The sequence below is a fragment of the Strix aluco genome, chromosome 5 (genome assembly GCF_031877795.1).
Source record: "Strix aluco isolate bStrAlu1 chromosome 5, bStrAlu1.hap1, whole genome shotgun sequence".
NCBI lineage: Eukaryota > Metazoa > Chordata > Aves > Strigiformes > Strigidae > Strix > Strix aluco.
In genome coordinates this window covers 66,452,493-66,479,509 of record NC_133935.1, presented here as the reverse complement: position 1 = coordinate 66,479,509, position 27,017 = coordinate 66,452,493, and the positions used below count along the sequence as shown (strand labels likewise).

The 27,017-nt window shown below is 37.8% G+C and overlaps 1 protein-coding gene across 6 annotated transcripts; it reads right to left on the bottom strand.

Moving 5' to 3' along the window:
* Positions 1-1,738: 1,738 nt before the first annotated feature.
* On the bottom strand, positions 1,739-25,643 carry TUBGCP6 (tubulin gamma complex component 6). 6 transcript variants are annotated; one of them, XM_074827673.1, is made up of 27 exons: positions 25,565-25,643; positions 24,087-24,894; positions 22,499-22,662; positions 20,906-21,116; positions 20,177-20,350; positions 19,127-19,248; positions 18,725-18,800; positions 18,108-18,217; positions 16,090-16,181; positions 15,853-15,992; positions 14,037-14,186; positions 13,295-13,376; positions 13,129-13,217; positions 12,829-12,944; positions 12,020-12,158; positions 11,813-11,929; positions 10,255-11,566; positions 9,796-9,851; positions 9,347-9,539; positions 8,905-9,073; positions 7,439-7,580; positions 6,118-6,312; positions 5,719-5,851; positions 5,271-5,484; positions 3,968-4,167; positions 2,996-3,158; positions 1,739-2,206 (listed from the first exon to the last, which is right to left on the bottom strand). In XM_074827673.1, the coding sequence occupies exons 2-26, from the start codon at positions 24,831-24,833 to the stop codon at positions 3,007-3,009; spliced, it is 5,295 nt and encodes a 1,764-aa protein (XP_074683774.1). In that variant the 5' UTR covers positions 24,834-24,894; positions 25,565-25,643; the 3' UTR covers positions 1,739-2,206; positions 2,996-3,006. The 6 variants fall into 6 exon arrangements, with proteins under 6 accessions (XP_074683774.1, XP_074683776.1, XP_074683775.1 ...); XM_074827675.1 differs by having other exon boundaries at positions 2,996-3,080; XM_074827674.1 differs by lacking the exon at positions 2,996-3,158.
* Between the last annotated feature and the right edge of the window lie 1,374 nt (positions 25,644-27,017).

Below are 27,017 nucleotides of genomic sequence, written 5' to 3'. Positions count from 1 at the left end.
GCAGCATTTAAGCTGAATCAGAAAGATCACAGAATAGTTGAGGTTGGAACAGATCTCTGCAGGTAGTCTAATACAACTCCCTCCCAAAAGTCACTATCGTTATAAACACTTGAAAACTGGAAGTATGAAGAGGGCAAGACTGTAGGGGATTAAGAAAAAATAAAGCACTTCAATGATTAAGAGAAACTATTTGTTCCATGTCAGTTCAGTGTATCTTTCACAAAGGACTGGAGGGGAAGTATGCTATAAATGTAGCAATGGCAGGCTAGTTTTATGGCACCATGGAAGGGGATCTTGCATTAGTGTGCAGTGGGACGCTGAGGAGCAGTACTCGGGGCCTGCATTTGAGAAGGCTCTGGGTTTCAGCTATTGCTAATTTTGCTGCTCTTTCCCTTCATCATAGGGGACTCCTTTAGAAGTCAATGGGGAGAAGGCTGCTCCTCTTGTGTAACAGTACCAGGAGTTTAATTCAGGTGCTCTGAATCACTTCTCTCTTCCCTCTTTCTACCCTCTCTTTGCTGCCTCTGTCGATGCCCGGCTAAGGCACCTCAGAGCGCTGACTGCAGGCAGTGTGGTCTTCCTCTAGGAGCAACACAGGGTTCATGGGAAAGCTAAAACTGTGTCTTTCTACAGTTACACTGTAGTGCTAAGGTCCCAAACAGCTACTTACTCTGTGCAGAAGCTGTGTGGCTGCTCTCTAGTGGGGAGTTGGGCATCAGGACAAGGCATCAGCCTGCAACAGAAGGCAAGCTTGCACACACACACCCGGCCCTGTATGTCAGGTAGACAGACAGCTCTCTGCCTGCCCAGGTGACAAAATAGCTCAATCTGCAAGCCACTTGCTCTTTCAATTTCCTATTCTGTAGAACAGAAGGAAGCTAGTTAATTAAATACAGCACAGATAAATAAACAGCATAGAACATGCATGTTACAACTGTGCATTGCCACATTTTTATACTGACTTTGGTACCAGAGCAGGAGCAGAATCACTCAGGTCAACCTTACAGTTGGTATATTCTGACTCTAATGCTTAATTTCTATTTCAGAAAAAAAAAAAAAAAAAAGTCATAAAACTACCTCTACATCATCAGAAAATCATCACATTCAATATCCCACAGTACTGGTAATATGCTAGCTGTGCCTGTACTTTTAAATAAGTGGCCCCTAATCAGACAATGACCTCCTGATGAATATATCCATATTTTAAACAACTGCAACTCTGGGATCTCAAAATTAACATACTTCAAAGCAGACTCCCTCTCTATAACATTCTCATACCATGAAGTTAAAAATTCAGTTGTCTCTTTTCACACTATAGAAGGGAAAAAAAAAAAAGAAATAACAAGGAAAAGGAAAGTTATTAGCAAATTGAAAATGTGATACTGCAGTTGAAAGCAGTAGTTGGAATATATGTGGAATTAGAGCTTTGTTTCAGTTTAGTGATGCTGAATTTCTGTTTTAGGTATTTTAAATAATCACCACAAAATAAGGCATATAGCTTAAATTAAGAAAACTAAAGTTGGCACAAGTGATCCAACAATTCCTAAGTGCATGAATAGTCAAAAACTGTATTTCCTAGCAGGTCTCCTTAATGCAAGGTCTTTTTATCACACCTTCTCCCACTGTGACAAATAGCCTTGAAGATTAGATTGAGAAATAACATAAGTTTGAAAATAAAACACATCAAATAATAGGTACTTATGTCTGTCGGAACATTCATACCTCATACTCATCCCTCAACAGTTTTAAAAAGTATCTGTTAATTTATTTCACATACATGTATTTACATTGGAGGAAATTCACAACACTGAAAATACAACATTTACACATTCACAGATATACAATTTTGCACCCTCTCCCCTGCTAAGAGCAGGCATTCAGCTTTCTACCTTTGTGATAACAACAACATCAATTTGCAGTAGATCAAACAGCTGGTAGGCGTGGTGGATTTTACGAAGCATCATTCTCAGTATGTGGCAGTTATATTCTTCAAGCTATTAGATAGCGGGTTATTTCACTGAAGAAAAATGCCTCTTGCATGGCATTTGCATAAGCTTCTATAAAGCATAAGCATATAGGTTTATCTATTTCTATTTTACCATGCTCTATGGAGTTCAGTTATCCTTGTAGTAGTTATTAAAGTTGATTCGCAGTAGAAAGTCCTCCAAATGTGGTTGGTATCCTCTATTTACAAGCTTTGTTACCACTGGAAGAAAAAAATAAAATAAGCTTCAACTAAGAGTAATAGTCTAAAGTCAGCCTTGAGAGTATTGATGCATTTTAATTTAAAAGAAAAGTCTAATGCAGAAATCTGAAGACAATCGAAACAAATGTGTATTTTTGCATAAGAAAGGTCCAGTATCTCTCTGGAATTACAAAGTATTTCAAGTAAGATACAAAAGAAAGACTATGTATCAGTTCTAATTGAAACTGTATTATTCTAATAAGGAAATGCTTTCTCAAGTTGCTTTCACAATAAGATGGTGTGTTACCATAATTTCAACTGACCAGTGAGCATGTTTAGGTTCTCTGGTGACCTCTGTGAAAGAAGAAGCTCTGCTGAAGTTTTCTTGAGCAAAGTCCATTGTGAGAGAGAAAACCAAAGAGAAATTCCTGGGACAAACCCCTCAAGCTCTATGAATGAACAAACTGACTGCTCTAAATGTCCTTAATAACAAAGGAAAAAAGGCAATAGAAACCCCCTAAGCTCATAAGCATCCCATGCACTAATATAAAGGGAATGAGCAAGCAGCAGTAACATGCAAGGAAGAAGGGAAAGTGTCAAGTTAGAAGTTAGGGCCTCAGCCAAAGCCGTTGAAGTCGAGACAACACTGCATTGGCTTTCAATGGATTCTGGATCAACCCATTGTGAAAGAGAGCATTTTACAATACACAGTGACTGAAGGTACAAGTGTAGATGAACAAGCACATATTTGTTCTGTAGTGCTTAATGAAGAGGGTGTATAGAACTAGGTCACTCAGCAAATTTCCTTACGGAATGGTCAATTAATCTCTGTCCATGAAGCAACCATAGATCTCGTAGTATGGGCTTAGGTGGCTCCCAGAGGTGTTCTGACTTCCTGTAGAAATTGGAAGCAGCCATTCTAACTCATCCTGAAATATCTGTTTTTGGTCCTTTGACACCATTTTTGGACACCCTTAAAGAATAAAAAGGGCAGCTCATTTCCTGAAGAATATAGTCTGACTAGAAAATATTCTAAAAACATAGATGTAAACAGTTGCACTTCCTTCAGCAATTAAGGGTTCTCTAAAAACAAAAACCAAACGCCATGAACCGTCTTTGTACTCAGGGGAAGGATAAGTAACTTGTACTGAAAACACAAGATCTGAAAGAGAAATGGAGAGGAAAGACAGATAACCATTTCTTCACATTACAGGCTACGCTGACAGAAGAAATTTTATCATGTTAAAGGAAAGAACATTTGGCAAATGATCTGTGCAGTTGAAAAACACTTGTGTGGAGCATTGGATATAAGCTTCAACTAGTGCTAGGAGGCTCTCAGCTTTAGTCCAACACAGGAATCAGAATTTTCAAATCTTGTAACAATGGTAATACTCAACTAAAGCAGATATATCTAAAATTACTTCTAAGTAGTGTCTAACTGTCTCTCACTGCTGCCAATAAAAAGTTCCAGAACTCAGTTCCAGAGAAAAGAAAAATCTAAGCATATATACAGCTAAATACCACATACTTACTTTGCAAATTAGCAAAAACTTACGTTCAGTTTTGAGATATCTGTTAGATTACTTGTGTGGACGTTTTCACTGATACATACGCAGATCTGTGCAAACCACAATAATGCAGTTTTCATTTGGAAACTACATTTTCTAACACATGCTAAGTACATACATCTTCCTAATTTTACATTATACTTCTAAAACCTCTGTAATTTTTTCAGTTGTCAGTTGACTTTTTCTTCTATCTAGAATTTATGCAGTTTCTTACCTTTGAATAAGAAGTGGGAGTAATACTTGAATGTATTGTACGACTGCTGCATCAGACCAAAGTTGGGATGAACAGCCATTTGCTTCCCTGCATCGAAGCTCCATGACTGAGAGATCAGCTGGCTGCGGAACTTCAAAATAAGGCTGAAGATGCTATGTATAATGTTCATCACAGGGGCCGCCTTCTCTGTCAACAGACCCCTAACAGAACGAAAACAACTTTAGAAATGTAGTTGACACAACTTATTGGTTGTAGGAAGAAAAATACAATGGGGTTGACAATCCTTTAGGTTTCCTCTTTAATTGCTTATAAAAAATAATCCACAAGGCTGCAGCCAACTGTAACCGTGATTTTAAAAAAGGTGCCTAAACCCAACATAGTTGGTATGGTATTTGCACTGGTGTATCTGATTTCCAGAATGACATCTGCACTTGCAAAAGAGATGACATTTAAAAACATTATCATGCTCTGAGTCTCCTTAAACTTTAATCCCCTCTCATCCCACCACCTGATATCCAAACAGCAGGTTTAGGCAAGTTTTTTCCTAATTAAAACTGAAAAAGAAAGACATGAAAGGACAGATTTTTTTTTTCTTGTTTATAATTTCTGTTCTTTATCATCTCTTCTTCCTCTGTCTCCCCACTTTATCATTCCAGTGCATACTCTTTAAGAAACCAAATAAACCCTAGTTCCTCTCCTCTTATTCACACCACCCTTCTGCCTCATATACAGTAACCAAAGGGCTAAAAGCTTGTGATTCCTAAAAGACAGATGTCTCTTGCACTGCTCATAAATCTGGACAGAGGCATCAGGTCACATTTGTTCCTTCACAGTCCAGTCCTGGTCACTGCACATATATTAAAGGCACATACAATGTATAGAGGAAGCATTTTACAATCCTTCAGCTAGGCTTACTTGTGCACATGCTGAATGAAACAGCATTCATTTACAATGGCTATGACAAGGATGGGGTGAAAGAAAAACAGAACTGTGGCAAGTGCACCCTTAGTCTTCAGGTTAGAGCTGTCCTGAGTAGACTTGAAGCTTGCAGAGGCAGGGTGAACAGGAGCTGAAGCCTACTCCAAGGAGTCTGGGGAAATGAAGAGGATGGGTAGCTGAGGAAAAGCATCAAAGTATGGACTTCAATGTGCTGTGAAGTTTGTTTCCCTTATATTAGAATACTTTCGTGTGTAAAGACTACTTAGTATGTCAGGTAGAAGTCAGTTTTGCACAATTACGTTAGGCTTGACTGGCTGCTCCATTAACTTAAATATTTGAAGTAAAAATAACAATGGTAGCTTGCCTGAAGATTGCTTTGTTGAGGTATTCAGCATGTGTTCTGTGAATTTCTTCCAGGTTACCTACAGAAGACAGTTTGTTTCCAAATTCACACCATGTAACATGAAGAATCTGATTAGCAATGTAACCTTGAATAACTTTCACAAAATGCTGCATTTCATGTTTATACAGCTGGAGCTGTCGAAACTGAACAGAATTTGATGCACGACTCACTAAAGCTGGAAATAAAAACGGAAATATATTATCAGCAGGACTCACGGAGACCATCAAAAATCAGGATTTTTAAAGGAATTAAGGTTACTGTTAGTAGAGTCTGTTTAAGATGCCAAGCAAGTTTCTCTAAAAAATTGTGGCTTTTGAAGCTTGACATGACTGTTTATAATCAATTGTCTAGCACAGGGTGCTAAAAGCATTTTTAACAGGATGCTTTCTAGTTCACTCATTATACTTACCAGTGCGTTTTAAGTGAAACCAAACATCCTTGAGTGTCCACACCATGTGCTTCAGCTGAAGCAAAAAGGAGAAGATCTTGTTGTACTTATTCATGCAGCTCTCAGTAATGACAATGTTCAGAGGCCAGTCAACCTAAAAGAAGTAACAGTGCTGATCATACTATATTTTTGTGTTAGAAATTATAAGAACATTTCAGATACAAGTATTTCAGGGACACACAAAATATATGTATTTCAATAATGTAATGGCCAGGCTAAGCAAATCCTGTAATTTCCATTACACAATGTTTTTACTCCATTCTTAAAGGTATTCCATTATTAAAAACATCTTCACTCTACCATGGTACATAAGAACCATGGTCTAATTGCAGCATTCTACCTTTCTCCATGCTTTCTTACCTTGTACCTTAGCTCTAAGCAACTCAGAGCATCAGGTGCATTGGGCTTGAACACTTCTGGAAGATACTTGAGGGCAAAAGAAAGATTGGAAGCAAGCTGTGTGTCACCATGAAGACTGTACTGTAATGCTTTATTTAGGATAGAATTAAGAACTAGTGGATTCAGCAATTCACCAGGTGTTTGTCCTGATCCAAGCTAGGGGGAAAAAAAAAAAAATCCTAATTACACAGTATTAATAAAGAGTCTTGGCTCCTAAACACAGGTGAGTTAAAGCAGAATGGTAAAGTGGTGACTATCCTGCCTTCCTCCACCATTCTGATTGGAAGTTTCTACTTCTGCCGTATGGATGCATGAACAGCACAAGAAGCAACTGCTGAACTATTTGCTGTTCACAGCATGAAGGTAATCTCATACCTGTACTGATTAATTCCGGTATGTTGGCCTGCAGTTTGCTGTGGTTCAGGAGGTGCTACACATCCCTTTAGGCTTTGGTGGGGCAGAAAGCCAGCGGCAGGACTGGTATTACCTACCTGACTCCAATCTGCCTATCTCATCAACTCAGTACCCTCAGAGGTTTACAAATAAAGCTATTCATCAAGTCTAAATCCCCAGGTGCTTTCCCTAGTTAGGTCTATAGCATTGTTAGGATTCAGAGAAATGCATTAACTATCCTACAGCCATGTATCTCCACTGACAACCAGCTATATTAACCCATGCTATCCCTCCTACCTTGCTGTCTTCCCCAAGAACACAGGGGTAAGTCATGAAAATACTGTCTCATCAGAGGGCTCAGCACTCTCTTCAGATGCCCTCCCCTCTGCCCTACAGGATATTTGAGGTAAGAATAGGTATTTTGCAACACAGGCCTTTCCACTGGATTTTAGCAAATGGCAACAGGCTCTTCCAGCCTTGCTGCCAGCAGATGGGAGAGAACAGAGCAATAGTGCAGCATTTTTCACAGGAAAGTGAAATACCCTTCCATGACTGTTTATCTGTTAAATTCTGAAATTATTATCCTCAGTGAGCCAAATCCTTGTACTCTCTGTTGCTGGGATTAGCAGTAGGAGATATTACTCTCTTCCTTGGGACTTCCTTGGGCATGGGCATCCCTTCCAAGCAAAGACCTTCTTTTGCCTCCATCCTTACAACATCAACACAGTTCCTTGCTACAAGACTTCTCAACATGGCACAAGAGAGGAAAACAGCACAAACCAGGTCTCTAATTCACACCATTCCCTCATTCCCATCCAAATGAATCCAGAGGTGTCAAGCTAAAGCAGACAACTCAAAACCAAGGGTTAAGACAACAAAGCAAATTTACCTTTTCAAACAACAGGTCACTGAGTGACTGAGCAAACTCCCCATCTTCCATTAACAAAAAGTGTCTCAGTGCTTCAAAATGCTTCTCTACATTCAGTTCCACAAAGTAGTAATCAACTATTGCTTTGTTCACAAGAGAAACACTAAGAATGAAAACACAGACAAGGTATTATTCTTACAAGCACCTCCTTCCTTACTGTTCATATTCAGCTGTGGCTACATCAGATTAATGCTCCAGTACTTACTCTAATATTCAAGACAGGATGATATTCACATAAGCAAAAAAATGAGACAAAAATAAATCTTCATCCAGTATATACCAGAATTAAAACCTACCCCTTCAGATAACTGGGTTCTGAACAGTACTGGGGAAGTATTTTAAGACTGGCTACATATAATGATCTTTAGAACATGCTGCTGGGCCTGGAGCAACATTTTATCAACAGCCTTCTGTCTTATCTCTGTCACCTGCACAAACAAATTAAGAAAGACTATTAAATTCCTGAGAAGAATATCCTAATTGGTAAGGCTCTGACACTAGATATTGAGGGTAGGTCTATACTACAGCTTGCAGTATAGCGTAGGTATTCCAGTTAGCTTTAAATAATTTAACTTCCATATCAGGGATAGGCTAATTCTGCCAGCACACAACTCAGGCTCACTTACTTTGCTTTGCTAAATACATGCATCTGGCTACCAAAATGATCTGTATACAATCTGGATGTTTAAAACTACTTTCTACATTGCACCAAACTTTGAGTATAGCATACTCAGAGTCAGTAAATGGAAATCCAAACTTACAAGATAGTCGATTCCAAAACAGGAAGCATTTCAACACATCTGTGAACAACTGTTTTCATGGCAGAAGCTAATCATGTACACAATAGCAAAAAATTTTCTTTAAAATACCATTAGATATACTAATAAAATGGTCCAGCAGATACGTGGTTTCCCTATATATTCCAATAGTAACAAGAACAGCTTCTATTAAACTTCAAAACAGCCTTGAAGCCAGAGTTCCCACAGAAACATAAAATATATCCTGATCAATATACATGAGCTTTCACATAATCAAAAAGATTTTTTTCTCTTATCTTTCATCTGCCAAATAAAAACTAGCACAAACATTATAAAAAATACACCTTTTTAAAAGAACAAGGGAAACAATGGTGTCAAAACCACTGCTGCATAATCCATGAGTCTGAGAGCAAACACTTCCCTCCAAGCCCTTCTATTTCAAATAGACCTTCAAATTTTTAATTTACACATAAAAATATAAGTTTAATTTACTAATTATAATGTAAATCTGAACTTTTTAGGTAGTGATGAACCATCCTCTGAACCACTGCTGGAAGCAAAGAGAATTTAAGAAAACAGACCAATGTGTAACTCTTGTCTTGAGAAAGAACTAATAAAGAACACATTAATTGCTAAATTATCGATTCACTATTTCTAACAAATACTCACTGAGATACAAGTGGAGCCGTAATAGAACGTTTCATCAGCACTGGCAGAGATAGGAGCTCACTCAACTGCACAGCTGTTTCATCTGTTGCTGACTGTACCATAGGATCCACAGGAAACGTGTATGATCTTGGTATCACGTGATGCAAGAGATGAGAAACTGGTAGTTCTGCTAAATTTAAAAATATATAAACATTGTAAGTTATTATATTTAAGCAATTTGACAATCTGTTTCTATTACACTCTACAAACCCCTCTAGGTTAGAAAACCATAATGTGTCAAAATGTGTTTCTCATCTTTGTGCCTAGAAACAAATTGTTTGGCCACCACAGTTCGCAATATTGGTAATTTACTGGTAATTCAGGTATTTTTTCTGGCACTCAGCTTTCTTGCTGAAGTTTACCACATCTTCTATTAATCTACTGTTCCGACAGTTCTACTCACACATCAAATCATAACTGTCTTGATATTTTTCAATACAATACTGATCTGACAAGGCTTTCACGTAAGCTTGTTCTTTCTTCCATGTATCTTCCTCTCTCCCTTCCTCCTCCTTAGTCTTGGGAGCATTAGCTTCAGAAAATAAAGTTTCTTGAGGGACTGTATCTTGTGGAGTTGCTTTCTCAGGTTCTTCTGCCTAAAACAAAAAAATGGACAAATTTTATGAGATGCTGGCTTTGCCTACTCACAATTAATGTGTTCTTACAGGTAACTGACTAGTTGTTCCAACGGAAAATAAAACAGCTTACTCACCTGTACTTTTCTGACATGCAAAACCAATATGGTATTACAGTGATTACTACATTAGGACAGAAACTTATTACCTTAACTACCAGTGTGTTTAATCCTTTGAAAGAAAAGGAAGTCTTCTCAACAACTACTCTGTTTCTTACCTGTAAGCTCTGTGAGGAATCTGGAGAAGGGTCCTTGTTGACCACATTTGTGATTACTGTAATTACAAGTAAATTAAAGACAGCATTTACTTAGACCTGCTTATAATACTTAGTTCAGATCTGTTCCCGAAGTTCCTCAAAATTTCTCGACAGACTATCATAGAAACAACCATTCCAGGAACAGTCCCTCCCCATAGTCCCTCCCAGGCAGTTTTATGCATGTTCTCTACTCCAGACCACATGAGGCCCTGTTTCACGAAGTTTCACACTAGAACATTTTTAATGCTCTGTTTATTGTATATAAGAGACAAGACTAAGCTCAAATTCTTTCCTCCAAATTCTAACAGTGTCTGAAAAATTATGCAAGGAATTAAGTACTCATTTTGAACATAAACATTTACAGTTACTTTTATGAGCCCTTAAGCAAATGCTGGCTGAATAAAATTAATTTTATTTTACCTTCTTGTTTCTCTTCCATTACGTTTTCCTTTTTGTCATCTTTAATATTAGCATCAGGAGAGACTGAAACACTGTCAGATGACTGCGATTGTGGTAAAGTCTTTTCCTTAACTTGTGATGGTTTTGCTTCCCTTCTGCTCCCTTCAGCAGGAGATAATTCTTCACTGTACAGAAGTGTCTGAACTGTGGAGTCAGATGAAGGACCTGCAATGGTTTTACGATGAGGTATTGGATCACTTTCCATAGATGGGGCCCACTTCCCTATTTGGATGCTTGACTGGGACGCGTGACCAAACGGGCTCCAACGAGATTTCACAGGCTCTGTATCTGAAACCAGTTCTCCAATTTTGATGTGTGACTGTGAAGCGTGCCCATGGATGTTCCAACGAGGTCTAGCTGAGACCACCTCTGACACGTTTTCACCAATCTTGATATTGGCATCAGATGCGTGACCATGGATGTTCCATCGAGGCCTTGTAGAAGCTACATTTGACACATACTCTCCAATCTTAATATTGGCTTCTGAAGCATGTCCATGAATGTTCCACCTAGGTCTTGAGGGCTCTACCTCTGAAGTGTATTCCCCAATTTTAATATGAGCTTCAGAAACATGCCCATGAATATTCCATCGGGGTCTGCTAGATTCAACTTCAGAAGTATAGCTGCTGATTTTTATATGGGAGTCTGAAGAATGCCCATAAGGACTTGAATGTGGCTGGTAAGTGTCCACATGAGGTACATATTCTCCCACTCTAATGTTGGCATCAGACGCATGTCCATGAGTATTCCACCGAGGCCTTCTGTACTCCACATCAAATACATTTTCTCCAACTCTAACATGTCCCTGGCAAGCTGCAGATGGTCTGAGAACTGTATTAAAATCATACTCGTTTTGCTGATGCAATGGTACATTGTCTTCTCCTTCCAGTGCTCCTGTCAAGACAGGCTGATTTTCACTTACTTGAGAAGTCTCAGAAAGATCCGAGTTAATATTCCTGAATGCTTCATCTAGCAAAGATCCTTGCACGCTAATGGCAACATGTTCTTCATCTTGTGGCTTCGATAAGAAATCTTCTATATTCACAGTGGATTCAGGCAGGGAATCAGCACTGCCTAGAGGACTGCATGCTTTCTCTGAACTTTGGAGACTGCTTTCAGATTCTGCTGCTTTAGGCTGAAAATGATGATCAGCATTGTTTGTCGGCTCTGGCATGGGCAGTGCTTGGTCAGCAGAAGTAGCATATTCCAGTCCAGGCTCAGATTCTTTTCTGCCAACTGTCTCATTAGGATGCAGAGATTTCACGGAAGACACCTAACAAAAAAATAATTTTTACACTGTATGGCAAGCCACATAATCAAGCTACTTATTAGGGCACCGCTTTATTACAAGTAAGATTTAAAATTTTCCAATTTTTCAGATGTACCACAAATAACATGATAACTACTCACCCTGCTGTTACAGTGAACCTTGTGTTTACCGAACTGAAACGAACCATGAAATGAACTCAAGGGAAACTTGGAACAGCAACCTGGGGTTTAGGTAAGAAAATAAACTCACCTGTGAATGTGGATCTTTCACAGCAGGGTTTTCATCTAAAGCCAACTGGCACTGTTTATAAGGAATAATATCTAATTTTTTCCTGTAGTTTCCATCTGGAAGCTTTTCAAGCATTTCCTGTAAATAAAAATGATAAAACCAAAAGTCTTTAAGTCTTTAAGTACCAAATTTTCTAAAAAACATTTCTTAAATCTTTTCAGAAGATACCTCGATGCGTTTTTGATCTTCTAATAGGAACTTAAGACGGGCTGTTTCCAACTTGTGTCGCTGGATTTTCCATAATGCTCTTTGTTCCCTACGGGCTGCATCATCTGAAAGTTTGCTATAATGGTCAATTAATTCCTGCCTAAATTAAGGTAAAAAGAAAGCTAAGTTAAAGATTTTCATATACTGATTTTCATCTTCCCTTCTAGAGAATAAGACCTTTTAGCACTTCAGAACTGAGAAGCAATTTTTTAAAAGCAGAAGCCAGTCTTCAATCACAGAGAATAAACAGGTGGAAAAAACAGGACTGTATTCTTAGTCAATATGTATTTCTATAATTATTCTTAGTACGTCACTCATTTATCCTAAGTATTTTTAAATATAACAGAAGAAAGTGAAATATGACTAGACGTACAACAAGAGCAATTCAAATAGTTATCAAACTCCTCCATCTGCTTTTTACTCCTGTTTTGGCATACATGTGACATTTTTGCTGTGGGCTCAGCTTTTACTTGTAAGATGTAGTTAATTTTTTTCCTGAAATTCTTATCATAACAAAAACCAGACTGGATAGTGTTGGCACAAATCAGTGGGTCCAAGATTTTGGGGCCACTAACCATTCCTAAATCACAAACTTATTGATAGATTACCAGAAATCCTTACATCCATCTTTCAGCTGCAAACATTACCCTTGTAGAGCAATGTCTGGGAACTGCTAGTACCATAAATTTGAATACACAATAATTTTTCCTGAGGTCTTTATTATGGTTTTGCAGTAGCTAAGCTTTGGGAGACTATTAAGATACATTTACCTTGCCTTTTTTTCCAGTTCTTCTTCTAAAGCTTTCAGTCTTTTTTCTCTCTCTCTGAGTTCTCGGGCATAGCTGAAATCATCATCAATCTCCTCTTGCTTTATTGCAAGGCGACGCTGCATAAATATTTTAACACTTTTAAAAGCCACTCTCAATACCAGCTGTAATGCACACATCCGCAAGAAGTTCTTATTTGTACCCCATGAGCTATTCATTCAACTTCAGCACAGTAAGTCAAGATATCCTTTCCATTATTTGCCTAAGAAAAAAGCTGGCCTTTACAAACACACAGAGAAATACCTCTTGGTCTTTTGCAAATTGGTCTTTCAGCTTCTGAAACTGTTCCCGTTTCTTTGCATCCAAAGCCATTCGTTCTGATATCTGTCGATCTGTATTATAATAAAGATATTCTTAGTTTACATTAACAAACCCACTAGAAAACACATGAAACACTGCTGCAACTTACCATTAATGGCTTTCAGTACTTTGCTAGCAGTTTCTCGAGCATGAACAATTAATTCTTGTTTGGCTATTTCCATGCGCAAATCCTAAAAAAAAAACCCCAACAAACAAAAATACGGATGGGAATTTTTTCTGTTTTTTTAGACTTGAAAATACACTATTGTAAAGACAGGCACACACTTTATAATGGTTATTAATCTATGATTACAGTACAGAAATATGAATAAAGCAATTAATTAAATGGGAAGTCTATAAACTAATATTGAAAGTTAATACTCGAAACCTTACAACAAATCAAATCCATCTGATATATACACTATATTGATGTCATCTGAAAGACAGAAGTCTCTTTATAACTAAGAGTTCTGTAAAAACAATTAGCTATGCAAATTACAAAGCAAGTCTTACCTGGCTACTAATTAGATTGTCACATTTGTTAAATTAGAATCTAACAATCTTACCAGTACTTTTCAGTAGAAGGACAAATCTGCTGCTGCAAAAAACTAAGATGGAAGTCCAAAACTCATTTATTATATGAAAATGCGAACAAATAATAAACACACCACCTATACTTTTAAAAGCTACATTTAGTATGTTTATTTGCTGTGGTAACAATTCAAAAAGCAACCAACTAATGAAAAAATTCTGACTATAAATACAAATTCTTTCAAAGTTATAATAAAAATGAAAAATTAGTATTAAAAAAAAATACCAACAATGAAGTCTTTATTCTCTTATTCATTTACCTTTTCCTCCTTGCTTATGGAACTGTATTGGGCAATTCTTTCCATTCGACCTACGTACACTGCACAATCTCTCTCTATTTCTTTCAGCTCCTCAAGCGAAAAAATAACTGAAATCCGGGGAACAGGTATATCTGACCAACAAATATAATGCTGAAAAATGAGAAATTTCATTTTAAATAAATTTTTTAAATTGTAAAATATTAGATTATGAACTCACTTTTTTTTTTTTTTTAAATTTAGCAATGCTTCAAGATACTGAAACAAGCCTCCACACAGGATCTAAAATTGTTATTATCATTGGTTTTAGCATTTATATAATTCAAAATAGGAGACAGAAGTATAATGTTCCAGAACTTGGATCACATGTCAAATTCTCAGGGTCCCCTCTTTCCCACTGACTTGGACAGGAACCTAAAATCTGATACAGACATTCATAGTAGTCATGTTCTAAATGCCTAAAACTTTGCTTTTCTGAATACCCAAATTAACTGAGCCTGCGTAACTCAGCACTGAATACATCTCTCCTATCAAAAGTTGGGTTTTGTTCACTTATATCCCCCCCACAGATCCCCACTTAATAGGAACTGTCTGGAACATAACTAACACACACCTACAGGAGAGAGCTCTAACACAAGACATAACTCTTGAAAATATGGCCAGTGCACATCAGACAGTACCTGTTCTCTAAGTATATTAGGTCTTTCTGCTCCATCTCAACATCCCTAAATCTCTGAAGCTGTTCTACTCAGTGCAGAAAACAGGTAAGTGAACTTCAAAAACAAAACAAAACAAAACGTGCACAAGCATGCTCACACTGGATTCCCCAGTCTACTGGCAAAAACCAGAAGATGGAATGCTCAGAGCTGTGCTCTGGGATTGTCAGCCTAATCAAAAGGGAAGAGCCAGCTGTTTAGGGAACTATCATGGAAAGGGATGAAATGTGACTGGCACTCTTAGACAGATAGAAGACAATTGAACCTGGGAGCTGCACATCCTGGGGGAATGTGTCAGTATTAAGATACTGTGTTAGTGACTGATAAAGCTATAATTTATAATGGAAATATTGGCTGATGCTGATTTATAAAAAACCCAGTACTACTGGCACAGCTGAGTCATGGTTTGAGAATGCTTATCAGAGCAGACTCAGGAGAACTAGCAGAGAGTCATCTCACCTGAGATATTAAGCTTATGCCTGGTATCTGATACTGAGCTGCTCAGCTCTGTCAAGATCTTAGAAAGAGAATAGTAGTTACATGGAAAAGAGTGCCTATAGCCTTCAGACACCTCTGTGGTTGTTTCACTGTCAGGCATACATAAAGCAGGAAGACACATAGCTTATGTTTTTCTTGTCAAGGATAAGACTCTTTCTGCAGCATATGAGTAAACAGAACTATTTAAGCACTTCTTGGAAATGTAGTAATAAAGCTGAAATATAAGAGCTATGCAGGACTGAGTCAAGACCTGATAAATGACGCATCTTTAAACCAAAAAATAGTAGTGTGAGTTGTGTGAAAAATGAAAGCCTAAAACATTCCTGCTTTCAATACAAAGCAAAATAAGAAATGTATCACGTGCATTGGATACGATGAATTTGATGCTGTTAAAATTTTGTATTTCTGCAGTGGGGTGTTAGCAAGTAAAGTGGATAAACAGTTCACAAGTATCTGAGAGCAAGTAATTGCCTTTCATGAATCAACATCCTACTTATGCAATAACAGTTTTCAATAAAGGAGCAAACTTGCTAAAAGCCTAGAAACTTGCTCTAAAGAGACATAGTTTTCTCAGTGTAATAGGAAGGAATCAACCCAAAACTTACCCTAGGACAGCACAATTTCAGCAAGTTTATGGTCTTCCCACATATGTATACATCATTAGCAATATGTTTAAGAAATACAGGGACACAATCTTCTACTTCTTTTGAAATCAAAACATAACCATGAGTCCAGTAATGTTTATCTACATATCAAACAAAAAGATGAAAATATATATTTTAAATTATTTAATTAACAGCACAAATTATATAAATTAGAAATGCTCCATACACATACTGTACCTCTGAAACAAAGATAATCCTCATTCACCTGGATCATAAATTCTCCATAAACATCTCTGAATACACCACTGTATACCCAATCATAGATAAATCTGAAAAAAATATAATTGTACAATATTGAAAAGTCAATCCTCTTGCCTTCTCAACTTTATTATAGCCAAACAGTAAGTATATTCTTTAAAACACCAACACACACAAGCTATAGGACAGGATAAAAACCAGCAATTAAGTGCTACCACACTGATATTTAAAGATACACACAGGATTGTGACTCTACATTTTTCTTAAAAGAAACCATCTTTATATAGAACATTTCAGTGATAATTAGTCAATATGAAAGAACACTGCCTTATTTAAAACAATCATTTTATTTCTGTATATTAATTTACTAATTAATTAAGTATATATTAAAAATTTCTAGAAATCTTTGCAGCACATCAAAAGCTTAGGGAGAGGTAAGTAAGAAGGATTTATTTTACAGAGAGGTAACTTTAGCAGGGAGAAAATGAAAGGGTATAAAACAAAGATGCAATACTAAGCACTTTTTCCCCAGACCTAGAGATATTTTTAATATATATGCATATATTTTAATATATATGTGTGCATATATTTTAATATATATGCAATAATAACAACCAGTATTTTGGAGTATTTATTTATGCTTTTTCCTATTTCCTCTGTGTGAAACCAAAATTATCTGAAGCTGTAGATAAAAAGCCTCCGACCACCTTGAGGTTAATCTTTTCTTTTCTTACTAGTTGCAATACCAACACTGTTTCTAGACGCTGGGTCAGTGTAACAAACTGGAAGCATTTAGCACAGGAACCACCGTTCAATTTTAAGGTTGTAAGTAAAAAGTTAAGTACATTTAAAGTGTTAAATCTGATGTTTCTATGATTTATTTGAGCAATAGCTTATATTATTTAATTTCTTTCAGATTAATAAATGAATGGGATGACACTTTCTGCAGATAACAGAGGCCTCCTTCCATGGCAGCCCTGATCATATATGACTGATGTTTCAATAGAGATCTGCAACAAATCTAAGAGTCAATGCTGTAAGTACCATAGCATTACTAGTATAGTATAGCTAGTATAAATATAGTAAGAATACTTTCATATTTTTTAGGTTCCTTGTGGTGCCATGACATCCCACCCTTGGTATTTCAGAAATTTGACTGCCTTCTATAAATTGCAGGGCAGTAGCTGTGAAGATATTTCAGTGAGTCTTAATCTGAAATTAAATTCCTCTGAAGAACATTTTATGTGGAAGGAAGAAAAAACAAGAAGGGTGGCCACCGGAGGTATCTTAAATTTAGAGCATTTTCACAGATTTTGGTCTTCTCTTTCTAGTATCATGACATCTATTAAGTATCATTGCAAACTGATGATGGACTACAGCTATAAACCCTATAATAGCTGTTTAAAGAAATTTAGCGTCTCTTCAGAAGTCTATAAACTAACAATTTCTAAATTGATGTCCACTGCTTAACAAAGCTGTTGCAATCCAAGGAACTCTGCTTCCTATTGTTAGTTAGTTACATCTACTTAATGAACATCAGATGATTTTTTAAAAAAATTTTTGATTACCGAAAAGCCCACAAGACAGACGGTGGAAATAAGCATAAACTTTCCCAGTTTGTGTAACACCAAGAGAAACTTTTTAGTTAGCAGTTTCAGGATTTTACTACAGGTATGAGAAGAAAAAAAACAGCAGCTTATCCAAGTCTTATATTCTAGTATGAATTTCCAGGACTAGCAGCAAGAAAGAGTTTTATTTACATGCATTTATTTACTAATCTAGTCACACATAAAACTCTTACGTTGTTACAGAGCTGGAAAAGAGAGGGAAAGAAGGATTCAGCAAAATGAATTAATTTTAATATGTATTTTGCAGATACAGCCACATCTTATCTCTGAAATGTTAAAAGCCATTGTTAAACTAGTAGAGTTACTCACCAGATTACTAATTCATAACTGCTCTTAAACACAACTAGGCAGAGAACAGTATGGACGTACCTTGTGTATGGTTCACAGCTTGTCTTCAACAAAGACAGAAGAACTGGATAATGCTCATTGCTACAGTTGTTGAGAGCCTCTTTGTACAGATATGAAAGCAATTTAACACCCTAAAAAATTGAAAAATATTATAATATTAGGAAACAAACTTCACTACAAGTTTAATAACAAAAGATTCACAAATACACAGCTTTACATGTTTCACTAGACACAGAAGGCAGGATTCATCTCACTTCCTCTAGCTATCTGCAGTTAAAATCACTTTATCTGAGCTAGTTACCTCAAGCTCGCTTTATAGTCACTGGAGGGAAACAGGTATGTTTAGAGCTGGCTTCATTTGAGTTGCTACAAACATCTCCCTTAGAATGAAATAAAATGCACTCCAAGGCTTCTTTTTTTTCTCATTTGTTTACTTTAGGAATTGAAAACACAGGACAAAATTCCAAAATTTAAAGTATCTGGAGAAAGGATCATGGCATTCTAACTGGAGGTCCAAAGTCGCATCTTTGGTAGCAGAGAGACCAACACTAAATATTTTATGTAAAATTCTACCTAATTTTGAAGAATATTAACAGTGTAACACAAACCAAACATAAAAACATCAAATTAATTATCACCGTAGGAAATGAAGCACCAGCTCCACCACTGATCCCCAGCGCTGTTGTTCCTATGCCACAAAGTTCAGCTAAATACCTAAAAACAATATTAAAACAATGTTACAATTTCAACCAAAAGTCTCTGAGATCATAGTGATGAACTTTGCTAAAGCTTAACATCATACAACAATGCAACTGTATGAGCTGAATGATAACAGAGATAACAAAGAAACTGAATATAAAGACCTCACATGTGTTCCCTAGAATCTTCTGGATATAAACAAATCTCTCTGTTAAGATAGAGGAAAAATACTGAAAGACTGTGTAAGAATGTCCAAGCAATATTGTCTCTTTTAGTGCACACGAATTAGATTGTGTTTTGTCTGCTATGAAAAGCTTAAATATTTAATATTATTCTCTTACCTCAACTGACGACCTAATTTTCTGAAGAGAAAGCTGATTGTTAGAAGACTTAAAGTAGGAGGTGTTGACAGAACACAGGCTCGGTAATATTGAAGATACTTTCTCAGCCCACTTGTGAATGCCTAGTACCAACAGAAAATATTTAAAATCTTACTGTTAAAGCTGTTAATAGTCTATCTATGTCTCACATCAATTGCATCGCACGAAAACAAACCTTTTACTAAAATAATGTGCATATGCAGCTAAGAAGGATGTGTATACCAAAGTAAGGACCAAGTAAGAGTCCATGCAGCTTCAGACATTCCAATTAGCCAGATGACTCCACTGTACTCTCCATACATCCAGTGCACAGAGCTTGTACCCACGCACAGTGTAATAAAGCACCTTGGTTCAGCTTCTTTGAATTGCCCTTTGAGAAGCCTCTCATTCTCTAACAGCTATAATAGGAACCTAGGGAAACCCGTTTCCTTACTTTCATGCCTAAATTGGATACTGGAAAAAACTTGTCTAGAACTCTTTCTAACAAGACAAAGAGAGAGACCTTCTTATTCCATTTCTATTAATATTGCTGTAAATCAAATATACAGAAGAAATACTTTTTCATAACCAATCCTAACTTAATTCTATGCATTAGAAAAGGATGAAATCACCTAATATTACACAGTGTACATACACTTCAGCATAATATACAGAGGACAGGGAAAATTTGCACTTAATTCTGAACTGAGAAGAAGTAATTAAAGCTATTAAATATAATTTCTCTATTTCAGTTTTTATTTTTAAAAAATATATATATCACATATATGCATACTGTATTAAGCAAGTTGTATTTTAATTTTATACATCTTAATGTGTAAACATGTAATGTTTTTAAAACATCTAAAAATTATATTCCAGCATTCACTGCTGACCTGGGATGAGCCTTACACTTAAAATGCTTTGCAGTTTAGCAGACTGCAGAAATTCCAGCTTTACACAAAATCAAAGTTATCTTCTCTATCTAAGATAATTGGCCCATTCAATCTAGATGATTTAATACAATTGTTTTACCTGAAACACAAGTCCTTTGCTGTATGAAGAATCTAAAACTGGCTGAAGAGAAAAACGACTTAGTCGTGTGTAATAGGTTCCATACTCTGCCACTTCCAAGAGTAGGTTGTGCATTGCCTCTGGTGAAGTTCCAGATACATATACCCCCTCCTTTATAATAAATGTCTGAGCAGCCTAAAAGGATACAGGCAAAGAAAAAACAGGCAGATTCAAGTATTTCATAGCTGTATTGTGATTTAAAATATCAAACATTTACACACAAAAATAACAGCAGACAAATTTTCAGTTTAGATACTCTGGTGACTGAGACTATAGATAGGACAGCGTGATAAATATATTAAATTGTAGCAAAATTTAAGGAGTATGAATGGTATTTTCAAATATACAGAATAAGACTCATTATCTAATTCCTTAAGGAAAATCCAATCTACAAAACTACTTACACATCTATTTTTAAATATTCATATCCCATTTTCACTTAGAGGACTACAAATGCTCTTAGCCTATTGCAATAACATCATGCGATATATAGGTATACACACACACACATATATATACATATATATATACTGCCTAATTGTCATTAGGTCACATTCAACTTTTTAACAGTACCCACAACTCTCAAGATCTGCAACATCCCAAAAGAAATAAATGTATTGAAGAGGAAACCTCTACAAAGAAAAGAAGAAAAAGATGAGACTAAGAAGCACAGTTAAAAATCTTCCATACCTGATTCAGTGAAAATGTAGTAGATACTACACCAATGAGGACATTCAAGACGTCTTTAACCAGTTCTGGTTCTTTCATTAGCACGAGCTGTGGAAGCTGAAGTACAGTATTACTAAACAGTTGCAACTCCCCTTCTTGAAGTTTGTAAAATTTGTCAAAAGCTTCTCTCCCAGCTTCAGTAAGATACGGTTCCTCTTTTTTACCAGGTGGGCTGTGTCAGAGTAAACACAACATTACAAGGTGATTATATGAAAATAAGGAAATACATCTCCTAAAGAAAAAAAGGCATTTCAGAATTTTACACAGCCTGTACTGACCACAGAAAAAGCTACTAGTAATATAGTACATTTTCAAGGGAATGTGCATTCAGTCAATGAAACTGTAGCCCAAACTCAGTACAGTGAAGAAATAGGTAGATAATTTGAACATCAGTTCAGAGACAGAAACCTTGACAGAGAATTACCAGCTCCTTTTGTGGCCTTCCCTGATGCAGTTTTCACATTAGGAAAATGAGGTCAATATATACCAGATTTTCAGGGTCCATGTAATACTAATATTCAAATATATTAAAAAGCAATATGCTCAAAATGCTATTATGACTTGTATTAACACATTTTGGCTCTTCCCAGTGAGGATTACTATCCCCTCCAAAACAATTTCTCCTTCCAGTTCTTCCAAAAATTCTGAATTCTAGTAGCATGTGCTACACGAAAGCTGTCAGGTATATGGTCTATATTTGACTGTAAGATCCTTACAGTCTAAATGGTAGCAAGAAAAACTGTCTTGTTCTAGGAACAAAGCTAGAATGTGCTACAGTGGCTTTGAAAAATCAGGTCAGGGAACTTCTGACTTTCTGAGCTTCTCAGGCTCAGAGTTGAAAAAACACTGTATAGCACTGAAACAGACACATCACCACATTATTACTTAAAATTACAGAAAACATACAGAGCAGAGTTTCTTCAAGAATCAGGCACACCACTGTCTATCAGGAATGTAAGGAAGATACCTGCCATACCTGCCTTTTTTTGTCTTTCATTTTAGGGAAGTTAGGAAGCTTTAACAGGGCTATCTAGAGCCTTCTCTCGGGAGATGCAACTTCTACTCAACAACCAAAAGAACTACAAGTCTAACTACACCATTAAGAAATTTCCATTTTGGTTACAGACAGAAAAGGAATACAATACTGTAAGATACAGGTTTAATTATTCTAGTGCTATACAACTACCACTTTCTCTTTTGAAACTGAAAACAGGGAATCATTTTAGACTGAGATAAATTGCATAGTGCGTAAGAAGTCAGATTAGTTAGAAAAAATGTTGCATTTCACACAAACAACAAGTGTTCCCAGAATGCCTTCAGTGTTTTTGGCAAAGATGATTTTGTTTTATCTCTTCCTATGAAACAGTTGCAACTTAAGTAGTTTGTTGAAACTGCACGACCTTTATTCCCTTCTCAATCATTAATGCAGTATATTGAATTCTGTGAATTAAATATGCACATTTCACTATACTGAGGTAATTTGGAACTAAGACAAAATGCACCTTCATACATTTGTATATGATTGTAAGTTTGCCAGTAACATTAGACACATACTATCCAATTCTTTCCCAACATCTTCGTTTGCTGGGTCCATATGTAAGCACTGCATCCCACAAGTCTATGTCTGGAGTCATGCTCGGCTCTGACTGAGAATCAGGAGTCAGATTGGATGCTGACTGGAATCCCTCATCTTCTGACTGGTCTATACTTTGGGGAACCTATCAGAGAGAGTTCAAATGTTATACATGAAAACATTTTACTGAAGAAACATATGCTAATAACAAAGATGTTCTGCTATCATTTGTCATCAAGTGACTCCACATGACTCAACCTGTGTTGTCCCCCCTCCCTTTATTCTAAGTTTCTTCTATAAGCACTTTTTTCATTTGATGTCTCTACAGGTATTAATGCCTATACATAAAACAACAATCACCATCAAAATAATATACTAAGTTTGTCAGTGTTAAACTTGAAACTTACTCCTTTAGTAAGCATATAATTCCACAATCTGAGAATCTGAGGTCTGGATATTCAACAATATGTAACACTAACAAAATCATACTGCTCAGTATTTCATTTCAGCAAACGATCCATGTCCTAATTCTTCAAATTTGCAAACATTTTGTTAACTATGACTAACATAGTTTGCTTCCTTATGCTTATTCATATGCAGAAAATCTGCAGGTGTCCAAACAGTGTATATGCCACATCCTCAACTCCCACTCAACAGGAGTTGTATGTGCAGAACAGTACTCAATTTTAGTAAAAGACAATCACACCCTCATAAAAAGCTGTATGTTCTTCAAGAAATCACAAATTTTCCAGTCTGATGGAAAGAGTACATCAGTCACTCAAAAAGGTTCTGCCTCCCCTCAGTTATGACTTACATCCATATGTGCACACTGAATGGCACAGGGGTTTTCTTTTCTAATGTGTCTGCCTTCAAGTCTTAATTAAGACTCTTAAGGGAATTTCAAAATGAGGACTGAAAGTACAGAAGTATAAAAAACCTACCTACACACAGTAAAAATGGAAAGAAAGAAAACAAACCCAACAAGTTTATCTAGTACCTCTATGAGAAGAAAACATAGCACAAATAAACAGAATGGACAGCAAAAGGGGAAAAAAGATACAGTAGAAACTGTACACACTGAAAAGGTAAAAGGACAGTAGGAACTAGGAGGTTCAATGAAACATAACTTAAAAAATGTTTTAAGATACAACAAGACAAGAAGAAAACACAAGTTAGGTAATGTAATTGGAACAGCAAGATACATGCATTCAGTCAGGGATGCTTATGCAGGTGGGCAGAACAGTAATAAGTAAGAGACAATGCAAAGGAGTTCAATATCCAAAGCAGGCAAAAATGCAAGCAAAAGACTACTAGGGTAAGGAAAACACAGATATAGCTGATGGCTTAACTTCATAAAGCCTATGGCCACATGATGATTTTTTTACAGTTATAGGACAAGACCAAGGTTTTGATTATCATACATCTCTACCCAAAAAGCTTATTTGGTTCTCAGCAAAGAAAAGGATCTCTGCTTCATCTTAATGACTACCTGTATGTTAAACTATACTTCCAGAGTGGCATATTGAAAGCATGCATACATTCTCAAGTCCAAAACAAATGGTACCATACTTTAATTGCAAGTCCAGACAAATCTGCATTGTCAGGCACTGGTGGTAAATCCAACTTGATGTCCATATCATACGTACGGCTATGGACAAGAGCACCGAAGAGCGAGACCCGCGTTTCTTTCTCAAACTTGTCACCAGCAGGATAGTTCTGTGAGAACAACCCTATGGCAGGGAGTCCGGTGCCAGGTGCAGCCTCCATTATCTGAAGAGTCTTTTGAATCGTGTCATTGAACTGACATTCTTCGTTTGTTATTAGGGATTGTATATCAGCCTCAAATACACTTACATCATAATAATCATAACCCTGGTATTTGACATTTCTCCCAACATATTTGTTGTTCAGAAAATAGTCCTTTTTTTGTGGTACAAGCTGAGGAGGACCTGTTCCAGCAAGCTGTACTAAGAGATCCAAGACAGAATTAACTTCAGTAAATGGTAAGCATTCAGCTGTTTCCAGTTCCTCCACAAGATTCTCCAGTCTGTCCGCTTGAGCACCTAGGCCACCAACTCTCAAGTTGAAAGACAGCATCAAAATCTTGTTCTTCACTGGAAGCCTGGAAACGTTTGATTGCAGCTTACGAGCCTCATCTTGAAAAAGGTTTATGAACAGGGCATTATAAGCAACCCTTTTCAGATTTTGCTTAGCCCTTCTCTTGCTGATCTTCCGCCTGCCCAGGTGGACTTTCCATGGCAAACCTGTCAAGTGCACTTCACACAAATCATTGAACAACTGTGTAATGCTCTCCATTTCACATCAAATTGTCAGGTTACAGCAGTTACAGTCTGGGTCTCTGGTTTCACGCAAAGACCTGAAAAGTATCAGGAAAAGGAAGAAACGTTCGTAACATGGGTATGAGAATTTGCTGAGTATGCTTTAATTTAAACTGAGACAGCCCAAAATGAGAGAGAAAACTGACCTTGCACATATTTAGGCCATGAGCTATGAAAATAACACTATGACTTTGATCACAACCAAAGTGATGGTGGTGCAAGCTTAATTCTAGACGCCCGATTTTGCTCGGCGGACTAAAATAGAATGGAGATGATTGCCCTGATCTAAATCAGGATTCATGTGGGACACCTTCAAAAGCTTCACCACTCTAGCTCTGCCCAGGAGACGCCCGCCACCTCCATCCCGCCCGCGCAGTGCCCTCAGTAGAGGCCACGGGGCCACGCAGAGGGCGAGGGACACGAGGCGGGTGCGGACGGTGCCGGGCAGCGCAGGGCTGGCCTGCACAACCACCGGCCATCCCTGGGGCGCTCTGAAGCACCCACCGAAAAGGGAGGAGCTGCCGGCGGCGGGGGCTCACCCTGAGGATCAAGCTGGGCCCGGCCCTTCCACCCCCGGCGAACGCGAGCCAGCCTGCCCCTCGCCCCCAGCATCAGCCGGGGCACGCCGACAGCATTAGCACCACCCCCCGCATAAAGCCGCCACCCCGCTCCTGCCCGGGGGGACCGCGCCCCACCGCCCCGCCGTACCTGCGGCGGCTCCCCCGGGGCGGGCGGCAGCCGGACGCCGCGGCCGCCTCCTTCCCTCAGCGCGGGCCGCCGCGCGCGGCGCCGCCGACGTCACGCGAGAGCGACGGGCCGCGGCGCGGCGGGGGGCAGCTCGGGGCGGGGCGGCGCTGGCGGGGGCGGCCGCCTGGCCCCGCTCCCGGGCAGGAGCCCGAGGCACGGCGGGGCTTTGCCCCTGACCCTACAGCGGCGCGAGCCCCGCAGGCCCTCGCAGCCCCGCCGGGGGAAGGCCGCTACCCCCGCCGCGGCCATGGGCGGGCCGGGCCGCAGCCAGGGGCGGGAGCGTTGCCGCCCCTCACGGCCACCGTCACCACAGAGCGGTTTAAACGCCGATGCATGAACTGCCGGTGTAGACGGTTCACGATTCTAAACCATTCCTGCGATACTTACTTTTAACTCAATTTACAAGAAATAACACGCTATTGCCAGAAGGCGATAAACCACATCTGTACCGTGTCCCGATCCGCAGAATTTAACTGCAGTCCTCTGACAGTATTCGCAAGCTAGTTCCACCAAGAGTACACATTTTCTTATCTTAATTCATGTTTTAATAAACATAGAAAAATACATACAGAAATACACCCCTGGTATGATTCAAATACTGGCTGTAGAAATTCAGTTGAAGGAAGGCTGGTAAAAGGGAACGAGCTAAGATATTTCTGAGAAAATACTTCCCTTGCAAATGCTGAATTGTCAAAAAAAATAGTATTTTTTTTTTCAGGGGAGAGAGAATAAACCAAAAAATCTCCTGTTCCGAAAAGTTCTGAAGCTAAAGTTGCCCAGTTCTTAATCTAAAGTAAATACTTTTTGGAGGTTGAAGTTAAGTTTAAAGAAATTTTGAACTGAACAGATCATCTTCATGTTCTTCAACTTTTGTTTATGAAAATATTTGACATGTCTTTTAGTTTCTTTTGAAATAGATTTTTATTTCAAAATGTTTAAGGATTGGGTATCATTACCCATCCAGCAATAACTGAAAAGCAGTATGAGCGAGAATGGAGTCATGAGAACAGTTACAAAAAGAGAAATATGAAGACAGATTTAGTTACTCAAATTACGTAGTTGATCCCAGCAGCAACACCAGTATAAACATAATTTGGAGTGTCTGAAATCAAAAGGTCACATTATTGAAGTCACAATCACAGCAAAGTGCTCTTGAAAATGAGCCCTAAATCCTATCTGGAACACTGCAAAACAAGGCAGACTATGCCTATTGCCTCAGGATGTTTATTTAATTTTGAGAATTCACATGATTCCAGCCTTAGGCCACTATCAAATCACTGGGGGTTTGGGGATTTTATTTGTTATATAGACAATTTATGTTTGAAAAGAGGGCAGAGTGAAATTGTCTTTACCCTGCTTTACTCAATTATGTATTTGTAATTTTATACATGCAAAATATTTTTCTTTTTTCCTC

What these genes read in the sequence shown, in the direction of transcription:
- TUBGCP6 (XM_074827673.1), bottom strand. Translation starts at nt 24,833, where the DNA reads ATGGAGAGCATTACACAGTTGTTCAATGATTTGTGTGAAGTGCACTTG. An exon ending in TGTTGGGAAAGAATTGGATA is followed by an intron (nt 21,117 to 22,498) that starts GTATGTGTCTAA and finishes ACTCTGACACAG; the next exon opens with CCCACCTGGTAAAAAAGAGG. An exon ending in ACGGCTCCACTTGTATCTCA is followed by an intron (nt 7,581 to 8,904) that starts GTGAGTATTTGT and finishes TTTCATTCTTAG; the next exon opens with TGTTTCTCTTGTGAACAAAG.